Source organism: Corvus cornix, chromosome 4 (genome assembly GCF_000738735.6).
Source record: "Corvus cornix cornix isolate S_Up_H32 chromosome 4, ASM73873v5, whole genome shotgun sequence".
Taxonomy (NCBI): Eukaryota; Metazoa; Chordata; class Aves; order Passeriformes; family Corvidae; genus Corvus; species Corvus cornix.
In genome coordinates this window covers 58,071,351-58,089,085 of record NC_046334.1, presented here as the reverse complement: position 1 = coordinate 58,089,085, position 17,735 = coordinate 58,071,351, and the positions used below count along the sequence as shown (strand labels likewise).

The window sequence follows — 17,735 nt, the reverse complement described above, 5'->3', positions numbered from 1 at the left end:
TATCATTAACTCGAAGTGGAGGCTGCTTCCCTGAATAAGTTTACACTTAAGTAAACTCACTCCCATTTCCAGCAGTACATATTTGACTGGTGGCATTGAAAGCAGAATCTATTTAGACTCACTGAAGCACTGCAATCAGATATCCTAATTCATTTCTTCTGAGCTAGGTTCTTGCCATATCCAAGGAGCACAGTGCTGGTCTTAAAAGATTCAGCAATTTAAAAAAACTTAAGGTGTTACAGTTCCTTGCCCTGGTTCTGTTACAGTACTTTACGTAAGAACTGTATTTAATCCAATTAATAACTTACATATTAAATCTAAACTTAAAGTTGTACTTCCACAAACTTGATGGCATGAACAAATTTAGAAGGGAATAAATAATTACTTATCTAGATGTAACTAAAAGCAAACCATCTTACAAAATGTTTCTTGACTGATTTTTTTCATTAAATGAAGTGATCCCTTTCAACTGTTGAGACTTAGCAGCATGAAATTAAGAATAACGTTTCCCAAAGACTCTCATGTACTTCCTATTTTGTTTTATTGTAGCAGTATAAAGCTCACACTGGCTTTCTTCCTAAAAGGCATACTTTAGACTGAAGGAGTATGAATGTTATCTTGTAACATATTCAGCACCATCAGAGCACTATTGCAAGATGACTTGCAAAGGCAGGAATATCTATATGCAATTAGACAATCCTATGACTTCTTTTCCTCCCAGCTAAGAGTACTAATAGATTAGAAAACTGAACATTGAGTACTTCCAAGTATTAGAAAAAATACAGGACTACTAAGATCAAAGGTCTAAGTGATTGCTGCCAAGGCTTGCACACAAATGATACTTTTCTATGTTGTGGTTATATGCAATACACTGGGGCATCAACCTGGAGCTAACTCTTCTGGAGCACCAGTCCCATTAGAATGATGAAGTTTGAAATAGAAACATCAAAAGGCTTGCTTTCTGTGCCCATTTGTCATTACGCTTATTTTCATCTCTGAATCAGAATTAACTCTATTTCAAGCCGGAATTTAAAAAACCAAACCAAACAAAACAACCATTTTAAATATGTAAATACACCATTAATACGCTGAATGTGAAAATAGAACAGCATATGGCAAAAGAGATTATGGGGATTAGCCAATTAAACAGTATGACTCAAACCGACATGATCCATCAAATCTGTATTTCGCAGTGAAGTATGAGGGGCCATGGGAACACGACTTCACCTAATGCAAATAACAAAGCCAAAGCTCTGAAAAGAACCGATTTGGCAAAAAGTATCTTCAAGGAAGTAAGAAGAAGTATGAGATGTTCAAAGCTTACAAGCTAAGAACATTTACAAGCTAATTTACTTTTGGATGTCTTCTTTAATGCTGGAGTTCACAATACCTACTTGACGTAGAACTTATTAAGAGCAGTCCCACAGGACAATAACCTTGATCATAAAGTCTATACTCACTAATTATTCACATGCTTAGGACACAGGACATTAATTCTGACATACAAGATTACAGACCAAATTCTTGGTAATATACAAACACAGTAACCGTCTCAGTGAAATCAAGTTTCCACAATCATAAGAGAACAAAATATTCAAGCAGGGCTTCAGGCAGAGTGGAGGCCTGCTTTTAGGAGCTGCATGCAGATGGCAATCCTCACCATCAGGTCTCACAGAGATGCAAATAGTTCACCCACATGTTTAACAGAAGCAAAGAGGCAAAAGAAGCAGAGGTATCCGGAAACAGTGCTTCCCAAAGGTGAGATTACTGTCACCTTCATGCAGCTGCCCTCATTACATCTTGTGTAAGACTTGCTCAGAAGACAGATCCTGCAGGAAAACAGGCCAGGATATTCTGCTGGTTAACCCCTGGGACTCTGAGCACTTGTCTAAATAGAATTCATTCATTCAAGTTCAGTTGAGCTCATTCTTCTACAGTTATGTCAGAGATGCACAAAGAAATGTCAAAAATCCAAGCAAACAGCAGTTCACAGATATACATGCATGTGACCAACCAGACTAAAGAATTTAAGGCTTTGTATTCCTAAAAGTTTAAGCGAATAAATTGAAAGCTGTATTACAAAACAATATAAACACCTTTTATACAGGTGTTTATATGTTGTTATATTCCAAAAGGAATCAGTGAAAAACCAAAGTCCTTCTTAGATTTAATTAAAGGTTCACCTTGATATAACTTAAATGCCAGTATTATACCAACACATTAGCACTTTTAAGAGCTAAATGAAACAAAAAGCATGTTGAAAAGTTAAGTTGATAAAACTACCACATCCACAAAAACACTATTTCCAAAAGCACCTTTTAATCAATGAAACCTCAATAAGGTTGCACATACTTCTCCAACCTCTTAAGTTTTCCTTTAGAAGGAACAGCTTAGTAGGAAATGAATGGAAAAAAAAAAGTCTCATTAAAACAAGTGCAGTTTCAAGTCTTAACCTGACAGCTTTTAGAGGAACAAGAAGCTACACAAGGCTAGGTAATGGAACTGCCCTTACATAAAACTTGACCATGGATGCACATATGTGGAAACAAATGAAATTTATATCAAATTTCCTGTGCTAAATCTTATAATATTGTAACCACCTGTTTATCACAATATGCAAAACTCAGAGAGCTGTCCCTTATGGATTTAACGTTAAATACAAAGCAGCTTATCCCCTACTTCTATCTCATGCTGTTTCAGTTAAGAAGACAAGCCTCAAATGCATCAGTGACAGCTTTGAGATATGTAAGCAAAGTTCCGTGAAATTTCACCAACATTTCATTTTCATTAACAACCTCCTCCCCATTATGCTTAGCAGAAAAATATTATTTTACACAGAACTGTACACATTTCCTAGCCGTAACACATGCTACTTACAAAGTCCTTCATATAATTTACTTCCTAATTATGGCCTTGGTATCTACAATAGGGTGAACACATCAATAGCAAATCTGTATTTTAAACAAAAGTAGTTTATCTGCTTACCTTGAGGAAAAGAATTTGGCTGCACTAAGTACAGGAATGCATGTACTATTTTAAACAAAATTCCTATTGCCCCAGGTTCATGGTATGCACCTGTATCATACGTCTTGGCTGGTACAAATCCAAAATCCAAAGTTCCAGGAGGTGGTTTGTATATAGGCTGTACCTCTGAAATAGTACTTCCACAAAACAGCAGCAGCAGCAAACAGAGTTCCACTGCCATAGCGAGCAGTATTCATAAAACTGGAGGTAGAGATATTTGTCCGACCAAGTCTAGAAATCTTCCAAACATTCACTTGGGGGGTAGCTTTCTAACCAGGAGAATGCTGGTACACTCTCACACCTTCAATTCTTAAATGTATTTTTACTTCCGAGTGGTACAGCAGCCTCTTGTGGAAATGACTCAGCGCACCATCTCTGGCAAAAAAAAAGAAACAGCTCATTAAGGTGTGTGCAAGCAAATAGCAAAGTGCAAGACAACCTGCAATCTTCTCTGGAAATTGAACATATCAACAGTTGCAGAAGTGAGCCACATAGGACAGGAAAGAAAAAACTGCTGAGGTTTGCGAAGAATATGTTATACTACATACACTGTACTTGAAAGAGGTGGAAAAAACAATTATGCACAGTTCCAGGTCAGTGAGTTTTCAAAAACAAAGCAGAACTTCGGTACAGCTCCAAGGGAAACAAAACTAAAGAAGCAGTGTATGAACTGCACTTCTGACTAAGTACAATATGTCATGTCACAACAATTACACAATGCTTTTAATTACCACCTGATGGTTCTATAGTCGATGACAATTATTACAAGTCATACTCTGTATTCTTTAATCTACACCTTTTAGCAAAACCTGCAATCCTAGATACTCTTAACTGTCTTCCAAGATTGAGGAAAAAATAATGTATCATTGAAGTTACCAAAACAAAACAAAAAAACCCCAAAAAACCCAAACCAACAAAACATCACCCTCTTGACAGATGACAATGGGTGTCAGCAATTACCTTCTATTAATTCAAGCTATCTCAAAGCTCTCCTTAGGAATTGAAGAAGTCAACAATTTTTATTTACAGCTTGCTAAAGCTGACTGTCATTAAGATAACTTTGGATGGTTATACATGTTTAAGAACATTCTGAATCTACAAAATCACAGGAGCCTGATCTACCACTACTTAAGAAATGTCAACAGACACACCCCTGGGCTTCCAACAAATCAAGCGACCACATCTTGATCTACAAGAACCCAGGTAAGACTCCTCCACTTCGGCGTGCAATAGCAGCCTCTGAGGAAACAGACCGAAACCAACCAAATAGAAGGCAACAGAAAAGCTGCTGCCCTTCTCTGATTTTGGAAGCTGCACACACTTGATGAGTGTGCCAGGGAGCACCACACTGACTTTCCCAGCCACCGGACCAGCTTCTCTTTGGGATGCCTTTGGTGATCCCCCAGAGAGCCACTGACTGGGCCGTGCGGGAACTCACTGCTCATGACAAGACACCACTTCCAGCTGGGGAGCACCAAGCACCAACTGCCTTTCCCAAGCACAGCTGGGCCTCTGCTGCCCTTTTCAGCAGCACTACTCAAGAGAAATGCTTTCCGCCTCCACCTTGGTGTTCAGACCATTCACTGGCAAGGAACGACAGCAAAATAACACAAACACCTCATGGCTTCAGTCAGTCCAATGCTACACCAATACCTTGACTTCCAAGGTACTTCCAGGTCAAAGAGATGCTGAAGACAGAAGACTTAAAACCTATAGTGAGACTTAAATCTCTCCCATGCTTTACAGTCTCTGGTAAAACACTAGCTACCTTTCTGAAAACCAGTACTTTGCAAGAAGTCAAAATCACATTGTAAGCTTGTTTAGTAGTCTGTGCTGCACTCAAAAGACAGATCAACAAAAATATGGAATAAAGGAATACCGGATCAGATCAAAGACCTAGAGACAGTTTTGTTTCTCCACTGTTCAAATGAGTTAAGAGGGAACACTCGAACCTGTCTTTCCTCCTCATGGCTTGTGAAAACCAAGAAGAAGGAACAGTAATAATGCTGTGATTAGCACAATTATCCAACCCTTATTCAAAAAGGTGATGTTAGCAACCACTCTGAAATATGCTTAACACAAGCACACAGTAATTTAGAACATATAATACCGTGATTATTTCCCTATCTGGAAAAGAATGTTCTGTTAAAGATTAATGAAAGAAAAACAAAGTTCAGATCCAAAATATTAATTTTCCTCCTTTAATTTTTTACTAAGACTAGTTTTCTTCAGCCTAAAACATACTTTTAAGTGAAATTTTATCATATGCACATCTTGCTCTGAGGCTGGACACAGAAATGGTCAGAGAGTGAAAACTGCTTAGGCTGCATTTTATTATCAAATCTCCAGAAACTCTACAGCATAAAACATGACAAGACCACAACTAGGTGAAAAAAAAATTATTTTGCCTTTATGACACAACAGTGAAAATTGTGCAAGTTTGATACACTACTGCTCTGATGCCAAAATACTTTTTGCTTTTATATATATTCTTCATATATGTTCATAACTCTGTGGACTTTTATTGTATAGTTACATAGTTTCCTAGCTAAATCCAGTACTTTTCCTATTAGACAAATTCCCGAAGGCCTGTTCTAATCTTGCTTCTTCTGGGAAGCAAGACCGAGCCACCTTCCCAAGACATTTTCTCATGTTTTAGACAAAAAAAAGGTAGAGCTAGTAGCAAGGAAGGGGGGGCTTCAGAGGGGATCAAACCAAGAGGGGAAATGACTTCATTAACTGTTCTTCTAACTGGGGATTCTTGTCAACTATGCTAATTTGCTGAACTTATAAAAGTTCAAAAAAGTGTAAAAGCCCTTTATCACGTGTGCATTTTTGACACATTTTCAGCATGCATGTTGGTGTGCTGTGCACCTGGAGGGATGTTGATTAAACAGTAACCACTTTTTATCACCTTAACCTTGTTTGGCTCTTGATTTTAGGGGCTCAAAGGCAACAGTTCAATTTGTTCTCCTTAAAAAGGGATTTGAACAATTTTCTAAGTCAGGTTTAGTTTTCTAGAGATTTCTGAAGTACAGTTGCAACATTTCAGTGAGTCAGGAGAAAAAGCTCACACATGCTAACTGAGCCTTGATTCCAAAAGTTAAGGAAACTGATATAAAAGCATCCATTTCAGGGAAATGTTAGGTGTGGTTGTGAAAGATGAAATTGACAAGAAGATGACTTCTCTAACTGGTGTCTTAAGGCAAAGCTCTCTGTAGTGTGCTCTGTTACCTATTTCTGCCCTCTCTCTAGTCTAGTATAAAGTTGTCCTGGGTTGCAGTGTATTCTATTACCATCCTCATGAGCTGTTGAAACCAGGTGGGGCAGTGTTTCCTTGCCTCCTCCCCCCAGACCATCTTTCTGTTAATGGCCCATCATTGTCCTGCCGCCTGACTCAGAGATAACTCCCTCCGGACTATCTTCTGTTAATGAGCCTAATCAACACTTGGCCTCATGACTCATTACCCCATTGTGAGATGCTCCACCCAGAGGGAGGAACCAAGCATCCCATCGTGGATATAATCTGAGATGCTGAACACCAGAGACAACCTTCTCACTGGATTTCCAGAGGACAGGAACTACACAGCCACCACTGGAACTCCTGAGGAAGAGCAGACCCTTTTCTACAGTATCACCGCTTCAGAGGACTGCAGCCACCATTCTACCAGACTGCTACAACAGGGAGTCAGGATGTATCTTGACTCTGTCAGTCTGAACCAGTGTTCTCTTATTTATTTTTTTTCCTTTTCTTTAATTTCCCCATTAAATTGTTATTCTGACTTGGTGCCTCCCACTGGTTTGTTTTCAAACTAGTACAAAAGTACACACAACTTTTTTTGGTAAAATTTAAGACAATTTAAAGTCTATCTTATTGCACAAACAGGCAAATAAAACACTGTTAAAATGTTCTCCCAATATAGGAAAACAATCACTACACCTGCCATAAATAAGTAGTCATGTATTAACCAAGACAAAGTGGGCAGTTTTAAGACAAGGACACTACTGAAATTGCAAGGACACTCCGTGTGCTGCAAAAAAACCCAATATTCTGCTAAGTGGAGAAATGTAAGTCTCCAACTCAACATAGTTTTCAGTCAAGCTTTTATAAAATTCAGGTGAGTTTCCTGCAAATCAAAGGATCTGCAGAATTATGACCACATGTTCTTCCTCTCTCTTTGCTGGCAAATATATCATAGTAAACATGGAATATACAATCTTACTGGACAATTCCTCCAGACTGACACCAGTTCTTCTCTATACTACATAAAACACTAATATTTTCAGGGTTACATTAATAATAATAATCAGGAACTTGCAGAAACACTATTAAACTTGTAACTTAACATGCCTCTTAGCATCTAATATGTATTCAACCTACCTAAAAATAACTCAGATGTAAAAAGCTCCAAGCAGTTCTCCTTTTCTTAATATCTAAAAGAAACTTAGCTGGGAGCATATTTGTAGTTAAATATGCTAGACAAACAGCATTAAAGAGGAAAAATCTATCCATGAAATCTGTAATTCTGAGAACTGCAAGAATGACATACACAGGAGTGACACAAATAAAGAGAACTGAATAGCAGTTTATGCTAATCTTCATTGCAGCATGTGGCCATCTCATTTCCTCAGACACAGTGTGGCATCACTGCAGTCAATGAGTTACAGGAACTGCCAGTACAACTCTCCCCAAGTTCAAGTAAACAGTGAATGAAAAGAAGCTGTGTGAAACTTTGAAATGCTTACAGCAATTATCAAATAAGCTACCAATTTCATTACTACACACCCTGTGAAGTACTTAACAAGTTAAAATGAATTAAAGATTTTCATTATTCTATGTGTGTGGTTTGCAAATGTCCATTTTTAAGACTCAAGCTTTGCATTTTATTCTGTGGTTGACACTAATATTCTATACATACAAGTCACTAAGCATAACTCCTGGGGTTTTAAACACTACCTGTGGAGAACACCATCACCCAAATCTGCAGCAGCATTATCATCTCAGATATATCTTATCCTGTTATTAAAAATACTTTCCAAAACCAACCTCTGCTTTAAGTTTAACAAGGGAAGAGGAAATGAGAGATAGATGCTTTAGTTCAGCAGCTTCCATGATACATCAGCTCTGAATAACAGAACTCAGAGGCAGCATGATGTCCAGGTCTTTGTTCCAATGGGACTGGCCTCCTTCTGTTTAAACACTGCAACCCATGCAAATACAACACTGCAGTGCAGCGATGCAACGATGATTAACCCCGTGAACTGAAATTCAGTCAACCAGAGGCTAGACTGCTACAGCTCAATGGGGGAGCCTGCTGGCAGTGAACCAGGATGGGCTGGGATGGTGGTAGACGCAGTTGTCCATAGGAAGCCCACACAAAGGTTCTGAGTACATTTGTTACATTTTTTCAATTACACATTTGAAAATCCAAGTCCATAATCCCCTTGCACCAGTGCCAGCAATCACCAGAAGAGAAATTAGAACAGCCACAAGAACACATTTACAGGCAGACTGAAACTCCTAAGTATGCATAAAAAACCAAACTCAGACCACCACCTTCCCATTCCAGAGACCCCATACAGCAAGCCAAGTTAGATACCGGTAGGTTAAAAAGGTACAGTTTTCTGTTACAAAATCTGCCCTAAGCATACCAACAATTACAACCTGTTGCCACAGGAGGATTAAGAAGCAAATAAACCTAATAAGCACTAGGGACTGCAGAATAGAGCTTGGCAGCACTGAGAAAAACTAAACAAATAGCATCTTCCACATAAGGCAGCCCTGGTACCCATCTGACTTGCCTGCTATATATTCAAAACGAGTATGTGCTCAGGTCAGGAAAAACTGGATATTCAGAATCCAGTTTGCTTTGAGCAGCTTCTTACTAATTTCAAAATTAATAAACTTAAAAAGCAACATCAAAAAATCCTTCTGTTTTACAAGTCACAGCCATTTGCAAGCAGAAACACACCTGTAAAAATTCCAGGTGAGATACCTTCCCCCAAGCATAAGCAGGTCTGATTTTCAGCTGACTGCCTAAATATTTCAAGTACATTTTCACTAACCAAACAAAATAATTTATTTAACTTGATTTTAAGTGGTGCATTTACCCCAGTATTCATAGAGCATTCCTTGTTAAATTACTTTTCAGCATCACATAGAACATTTTAAGACACAGTAAGTCCAGCCCATAAACAGGCAGCTTTTGGCAAATGTATACCGATGAGCAGTCTGTACATGTCCCAACACCTAGGTACTGCAACACGACGCACGTTTCCCACTAGCAGCTGAGACCAAGCCTTTCCTTCACCTTCTTTCCAATTACTTGAACTGTAGAGACCTCTTCCTCTAACACGCTGCCTAGTCCTTATCTGCAAACTGCAGAGGAGCGCGGGTACCGCAGCTCTGCCTCTGCGGGAATACCGACCGATGTGGTAGTTTCTTCAGCGGCTCCTCTGCATGTGTGTGCGGAAGACACAGCCCATGTTTGCTACCACAACTGCCCCTTCTCCCCAGCTCTCGGATGAGGTCCGCAGCTCACTCCACAGCTCCCCTCTGCTGAGCAAAACCTTTGGCCAGCCCCTGTGGGCTGGCGCGGTCTGCCCAGGTGCACAGCGAGCAGCCACCGGCAGCACCGCCTCAGGGAACTCCTCCGAGGCGGGCGGCATCCGCCGCAGCGCTGCCGTGCCGAGCGGGGAGCCGGCAGGAGCGCACGGGCCCTCTCCCCGCTCACATCCACCGCAGAGCCCGGGCTGGGGTTCGCCTCCCTACCCCCACCGCCCCTGACGAGCCGATTTCGAGGACAGCACAGCCCCAGCCCCGTCCCCGTCCGCCTACCCGAGACTGCTCAGGCCCCACCGCCCGCCTCCCCCATCCTCGCCCCGGGCAGGTGCCCTCAGCGCCCGCCCTCCTCCTCCTCCTCCCCGTGGAGCGGCTTCCCCTCTCCCCGGAGATCTCCGGGGCTCTCCCCGCGCAGCTCCCACCGCTGCTCTCCGTTCATCTGCCGGTGGCTCACAGCTGTCCGTCCCCGACCTCTCCCCAGCCGCCGCTGCCACACACGGCCCCCGGGGAGAGAACGCGCACCCCGTGCCCGCCGCCCCGCTCTGCTCGGCGGGCGGGCCCGCCCTGGCTCCCCGCGGACCAGCCGCATCCTCCCCCCGTGCCGCAGCCCCCTTTCCGCGGCCAAACCCGTCCCTCCCGCCATCCCGCTCCCCGGCTTTCCTCAGCACTGATCTGCCCTCCAGCCGCCCCTCTGCCCCCGCCTCACCCCGCGCTCTCAGGGCGCCTCCATCCCGCCGCTCCCACAGGTCGCTCTCCCCAGCGCCTACTGAGCACACCGGGATCTCTTCCGCGGGCAGCCCCATTCCCCCGGGCACCCGCCTCCCTCGACGGCCACCCGCCCCCCTCACCCAGCTTCCCACGGAGCTCCGCCGACCCGCTCCCCCGCCCGCCGACCCTCTCCTCCCGCGAGGGAAGGGGCCGCGCTCTCCCTCCCAGGACCTTCTCCCGCCCACAGCAGGAGAAGGCGGAGGAGCCTTATCCCCGCCTGCTGCCCCCCACGGCCCCGGCGAAGCTGCCCCGGGACCCCTCCTCACGTACCCCCCCGCCCGCAGCACTCACCGGTCGAGGGGGGACAGCGAGCCGGAGGCCAGCACAGCACCGCCCGCTCCGCCTCAGAGCGCCGCGGCTGCTGTGGTGGCGGTGCCGCCCGCGCATGGATTACGGAGGGCGGGCTCTGCCCCGGGCCGGGGCTGCAGGACCACCCCGACAGGCCGGGATGGAGGGGGGAGGAAGAGGAGGAGCGTGAGGGGGTTTAACCCCGGCGGGATGTGCTGGGCGAGAGGAGCTGGAGACAGGGAGATGCTCTGTGCCGTGGCTGGTCCAACACGGCCGAGCGGCTCGGGCTGAACCCGCACCCCTGCGAGTGCGCGGCGATCGCCGACCTGTTGCATCCCGGGCTGGCTCCTGCCCTTTTCCGGCCGGGAGGGGCCTCCGCCACGCCGGGACCCGTGGCTGGGCTCCGCCGAGGCACATCCCTCCTCGCCGTCCCAGACGTGGCCGTGCCATCTTCCCTTGGTCACTTCCTCTGGGGGTTGGTTCGAGGTCAGGCGGGTTTGCTTTTCCCATCAGGATGACTTACCCCATTAGCTTTTGAAAAAAAAAAATCCTGTTTTACTCCTCTCGAGGGGTGTCCTTATTTCCTGATGGGTTTGGCGTGTTCTTTAGGGCTGTTATCTATATTCCTAAGTGTTCCCTGTTCCCGAAGGCCAGGGATTTATTAGTAAAATGAGAAGTGTTTTTCTTACAGGTTACAGTACAGTAACATACACTTTCAAAGGCTGCTGTGCTTTCCTTCTGCGTTGTGCAGATTTTTTGTGCTTTTGATTTTTATTTGCAACTTTGGTGTATTAATGTAGTTCCTCTATTGCAATATTAAAATACAAACATGATTCTTGCCTCTGTTACTACACCCTCTGTTATTCAGCATCACAAATGCATTGCAAGATAAAGCAAGAATTTTTGCTGAATATCCAAGGTTATGCTGGTTCCTTGGAAATCTGTAAAAAAACTGATGGAGAAAGCAGTTAGTCTCCTTTTTGCAGGCAGAAACATATCAAGACTAGAGCTATGGCAGCACTCTGCACTGCTAATTTAAGCCTGGCCAAACATCGAACAGTTTTCCCACAAGGTGGTATTTGGTGTTGCTGAAGTCTACCCATATTTCAGCTCAGGGCATTTGCCAGCAATGTACATCAAAGAACAAGCTGCCACTCTGGCTGCACATAGAACAGTTATCCTGACCAGAGCTAATCTTGGCTTGTTCAGCAGGAGGATATGTAAAGGCACAACCCAAAATGGAGTGGTACAGAGCTCAGAGAAAGGCTCTTGTCCAAGTTCTTTTTGTAGTTGTCATAGGCACCCTAAGCCATATGTCAGAGGGACAACACAGTAGCCTTGGGGAAAACAGAACACCTTGACAGATGGACCAATGTCTTAAATTAGTCAGATAGTCTGAAAAAGAGAATTACAGTTCCTGTCTTAAGGTTCGGATGGAACTTGTTCTAAATACATGAGAATAGTCCTTCCAAATAATGGGTCATGAGTGTGCAACACTAATGAGTTAATTGTTAATGAGACAATATGGTGATTTGATTCCCTTGCTTCCATTCAGGGTTAAACCAGAAAGGCCAAGTCCTTCTGACCTCAGTGACTAACTGACTGACTTTAAAATGCAGAGAGAAGGCATATGGCTACAGTGATAGATATCTGCAAGGGTGGAATAGTCTGTAGGGACTTGAAGAAAATGTGGGAATGCAGAGGAGAAGAGCGTGGAACAAAGCTGCAGAAAATCTTGACTTGCTGGAGCCAAAGACGTTTAGATTATTCTCTTGAGTTACTAATTTATACAAGTTATAGGTTTTCTACCATTTATGGTAGGCTACCACAGTACTTCTGGATGAGAAATGCCTGTAATTTGCATAAACAAGGACATGAAACTAGAGTTACAGGAAAAAGACACTAGCTTTCAGAGAAAAATTGAACCTGAGTTAAGACCAACACTGCTAATGGAGGTATTTCTTCAGCAGACTAAGCTAATACCTATTTTATGATTAGTATTATCCATGGATGACAGATCTCCTGTTTATTTTCATGGATGTTGCTATCAGTATAAGAAAGCTTTCCAGTCATATCTGAGCTTCTCTCTACTGTTGGATCTAGCCTGAAATAAAGGTGCCTAAGGTGTCTGGAAGTGACTGAATTAAGATAATTTATATTGTATTAGGTACTGAAAATGTGTTGTCTGAGTAGCACCTAGTTAAGAGCTTGTCACTGTGAGATGGTAAATGGAAGCATGACCTCTTCAGCTGCCTCCAGATACATTGCTAGCAACCCCAAGCATGTGTCTGATCTGAAACCACTCCAAGCAGCTGGTGACCTTTCCTTGATGTTTATTCTCTGCTATCTGCACATCAGGTAGAGGCAGACAACTGTAAAGTGGGAAATACTGCACCAGTTTGCTGCCCTTTCCCTCTCTCCTTGTGTCCCTGCATCCAAATCACAGCTGTGCCTGGGCTTACTTAGCTGCCCACTCCTGTGGGCATGGCGAAGGATGTGCTGGTCTGTGGTTTGCCTGCATGTGGAACAGTCACATTAGAGAGGCACAATGTGCAAAAACAGTCTGGAGTCTTAGCAAGCTCAGAGAGCATCAAGAAAACTTGTCCTTGAGGGAATGCATCATCTTCTCTCTGTGGTCCTTTGTGCCTTATTAGGGCGATCGGGCTAAATTTAATCAGGATGTCTTCTAGCTGTTCTTTATGGCCAAAACTTTTAAATGATTGCAGCACTCAGAGCTGTGGTCAGGTTCCCAAGGCAGCTGAACCCGTAATTTCTCACATAAATGAGGAAGCAGTCTTTCAAATCACAGGACAGTAGGTGATAAGGCCTCCAAAAACCTGCTATAAACATCCAAAACAGGAACAGCTGAATGAAAAAATGTGGCCCATACTCTGTGGTGAGAATTTGAAAATCTGGCTGCTTATCAATTGTCTCTGTTATCTCAGAGGAAAATCCTCAGATAACAGGAAGATACATGAGATTTAGAGCTTAACTATAATGGTTGTATCATGTTATTGATTTTTAAGTAGAGCTTGTGATTAAAGGTCTATTAGATAAATAGCCTTTTTTGTTAGTTGGAGACAAGCTAGGTGTAGTATCGCCTGAAGAGGTTTTAAATCATAACTCCAAACTTTCCACCTCCCAAAAAGAAAAAGCACAGGGTATAAAACCTCTTAAACCTCTTACATTGTGTTTAGTCTTCTTCTGGATGTTTGTTTAGGGAGAGAAGGGTGCACGGAAGTGTGGGAGAGGAGCAGCATGCCTTCCATGCACTAGGCCTATGGAGGAAAGTGATTTACATACCCTTAGCCAAGAACATGTCAGAGCGCCAGCATCCAGCATTCTGCCAGCATCCCAAAATTGAACCAGTCTATGTATCTATCCCTCTTACCATCTCTACCCATTAGCCTGATGCCTGCCCACTTTGCTCTGCTTTCTGTGGGTTACAACCCCTGAGTCCTTCCTTCTCCTCTGCCACGGTGCACCCTGCCTAGCTCTGCCCTCCCTCCTGCCACTCAATACCACCCTTCCCTTCTGGGCTGGCTTAGCCCTTTGAATTCTGCCAGCCCTCCCAATTAGTGAATACTGCCCAGCAGCACTCACCAGCTACCTGCATAGCCCATGCCCTCCTGCTCAGCTCCCCATCGTCACTGTTTCTCCCCTCTCTGGCATCCACAGCTGCAGCCTTCCTCATCCTTAATTCTTCTGTGGGATGCAAGGCTTAAAGGATTACAGGCTGTGTGAGTTCACAACCTGAACTCCAAGCTGTGAACTCCTTGAGGCTGGAGACGGGCTCACCCAGGCTCTGCAGGCTCTGTGAGAGTAGAGAACTGGGGTTAGAGCAAGCAGGAAGAACATGTTGCTGTATTAGACACAAAACATGTAAAATTTGAAAGAATTATTGGAATCCATAAAAATGGTGGGAAACAGTACGACTGCTGTGTGCTATACTCTTGACATGTATTTGCTTAATTTCCTACTCCCAAGGAAAAATAAAATAATGAAATGGACAATGTTACTCACATTAATTCTCAAGCTTAGAAAACAATGTGACTTTTCATTGTAGACCTTTGATTCATGTCAGTTTAGGATATGATTTCAGTAAGGATTGCCTTCATTTAAATGGAAGATTTATATCACTTTAGGATGCCTTCAGAGAGTTGATGTTTCGTCAGCTACACCTGTCTTGCCATTACACTCTGTTGTGCCCCTTTCTTGTGACTGTGATAGATCTGCATGTCAACTCGTCAGGGAACTTAAAAATTATAGTCGCTGTTTTTCATCTGAGGAAACAAACCAGTAGTAGTTGCTATAACAGATTTCACAGCTAAGCAAAGATACAAAATGACAGGGATTACATGATGCATGTACTTGGAGCTTGTAGCTTCTTCTATGAGCTCCGCTCCCACCCACCCACCCCCAGGCCCCCCCCCCCCCCCCAGACTCACTCTGTTTTTCCATCATTTCTGTGTTTTATTTCTACTTGCAAGCTTTGACTTTTGGCATCGTGATAAACTACAAAGTCAGGAATGCTTGAAACAAAAATGGGAAAGGTACATGTCTTTTCGACACTAGAACAAAATTAGTAACCCAAAAGAAAATCAAAATGTCTTTGGCTCCAGCAAGTCAAGATTTTCTGCAACTTCATTCCATGCTGTTCCCCACATTTCCACATTCTTTTCAAGTGCCTGGCTTGCTTCTGAGTTTGGTAATAGGTTGGGGAGCAATGGCCAACTATCACTCCAGATTTTGGTTCCAGCTTCAGCACCTCACACTGCTCAGGTGACGAAAGGTCCTGGTCAGCATCTCCAAGGTTCTTTCTGTGGGAACTGTGTACTGAGTTGTCTGATAGCTGACATGGCCGTATCACCAAGGGCATTTCAGTTTGTTAGAATGCAACTTATGGCTTTAAATAAACACTTTCAGATGAAGTCCTGAAAATCTCCTGTACATGTGTAATTGCACCTGATAGAAAAAGAGACTTTAAATCAGGATGCTCCTGTTTACCAAACTTGAACACATGGTTTGGTGCCTTCCCCTTCGGAAAGGAGGATACTGCCGTGGGAGACATCTGTTCTCAATACGGGTAATCCCTTGCTTGTGACCAGTTAAGCACTGGCTACCAGTACAGCTGTTTCTTCTGATATACTGGTATCTTGTGGGGGACATACACGCTTCAGATGGGCTGGGTCCCACAGGCACAGGCACAGTCACAAAGTTGAGTCCTGGCTAATGAACTCATCAGAGCAGATAGTGCTAGTGGCCAGCAGCTGTATGTGGGACAGCACAAGCCTAGACAGTGCTCAGGCTACTGTCATGGACAGCCAGAGATGTGAACTGATAGATTCTTTTCCACTCTTGTGGCTTGCTTATTTTGTTTATTTTTTAATGAATGCATTTGTAAATTTCTTCTGAAAGCCAGGACCTGAGATGGACTGCTTGGGAAGAGGTGAGAGGTGCTGTAATACATGGTTTCCACAAACTTTGAATCCAATAAAAGTATCTGTATGTCAGTAAGAAAAGAACACTACAGAAATATTTAATCAGCCAAACCAAGTACACACATGAAAGCTATCACAGAAGCAAAGTCATTGATCTGGATAGTCACTTGTCAGGAAAAAAAGAGATCAGTTTTCATCTCTGTGACCCTCTGACAAGCAGAAGCCCCCTCAGCACAGGGTGACTATCCCATGCTTTCCACAAAACATAATCCTACCTCAGGAGCTTAACTGCTGCAGTGACCTTCTTTTGTCTGCTTGCTCTGTAGTAAATTCTGTCTGACGTTAGTAAAGAAGATTGGTAGAAGGTTATTTTTAATATCAGTATAAAATAATTTGTAACACAACAAAACACTAGAAAGGGAGGCATCCGTTCATTATGTTTTCAGGGAGAATGACACCACCACCTACAGCATCTTGTATTGAGCTCATAAACAACATACATCGCAGGATTAACCTGACAGGACCCCTTTGCTCTAGTTTCTATTATTAACTTTACACCTAGTGCAAGTCTCCTCAAATGAACTATATGAGGTGTAACAGTTTATCTAATACAGAATATACCTTAGCTGTAAATTTATTAGCAGGGTAGCACAGGCCTGGGTTTTATAAGCCCTTCACAGACATGTGCTGAGTACCTGATCCCTAAGGTTCTTACAGTGTGAGTAGAGAGCAATTTTTATCATTGTTGAGGTTTTATGGTTTAGGTGATGAACTTTTCCCTCCCTCTCCTCAGGTTCACCTCCACACTTAAAAATCCCCCCAACATTTCTGTCCTTCCCCATGCCAAGCTTCCAATTTCCACTGAACAGTTGGGATAGCAGCCTGCTACCCACAAGCTGTTACCACACAACATAGAAGTGCAGCTTCTCCCATTTGCTGCCTCACAGCTCCAGCTCCCTCCTTGGTCTTCTCCAGTTTGATATAAAACCGTTCATTATGGCTGAGCAAAAGACTACAGGCCTGATGATAACATGATCCAAGCAAATTGACATTTTTTCCCTATAATGTAATTAATTTTTTTTTTCAAGGAAGGTATTTTCAGAATTTTGTGAAGCTTGGGTCTTTCTTTCCCTGATGTTCTCATTAATTTATTATTTCCTGTATTTTACCTTCCTGTTAATAAGCTATAAGAGACCAAGAAATTGTGAAGTATTTCTACTGTTGAAGCATGTAAGATATAAAAAAGAAAAGCTTTAACCCTGTTCCTTCATCTTTCTGCATGTTAGAATATCAAATGATTTTCATATCGTAAGTATTGAATATATGAACACATATGTTGGAGGACACCTGAGGTTTGTCGCTTTAAAGTTAATCTGTAATCTTAAAATGAGCCTGAGTTAAGAGGTAACACAGCTGCATTTGTGCAGGCAGCAGAGCAAGAATCAGCCTCATGCTCCAAGAGCCACAGAGTGCCTCTTGGTTCTGCCCTGCTGCAGGCTACAGCTTCCATCCTTCTCTGCTTGAGTTCACAGTTGAGCTGATGAGTACAGCAGGGGTGCATCCATGTTGTTATGCTTGTTTGCTCTTTACTCAAGTGCCCAGTCTCTGGTTCCATAAGTATGAGTCCACATGAGTCTCCAGACTGGTACAGT

The 17,735-nt window shown here is 43.3% G+C and overlaps 1 protein-coding gene across 19 annotated transcripts in view; it reads right to left on the bottom strand.

Annotated features, from left to right (window-relative positions):
- PROM1 (prominin 1) overlaps positions 1-10,932 on the bottom strand; it is a 65,188-nt gene extending 54,256 nt beyond the window's left edge. For 5 of the 19 annotated variants that reach the window (XM_039550627.1, XM_039550630.1, XM_039550629.1 and 2 more), the window contains exons 1-2: positions 10,646-10,928; positions 2,986-3,399 (exon numbers count right to left, since the gene is read on the bottom strand). In XM_039550627.1, the coding sequence (XP_039406561.1) occupies positions 2,986-3,205 (220 nt within the window). In that variant the 5' untranslated portion in view covers positions 3,206-3,399; positions 10,646-10,928. Of the gene's footprint in view, positions 1-2,985; positions 3,400-9,452; positions 9,599-10,008; positions 10,080-10,292; positions 10,384-10,645 lie in introns of those variants that run through there. The other 14 variants (XR_005601710.1, XM_039550621.1, XM_039550625.1 and 11 more) reach the window with 8 other exon arrangements.
- Positions 10,933-17,735: the final 6,803 nt, after the last annotated feature.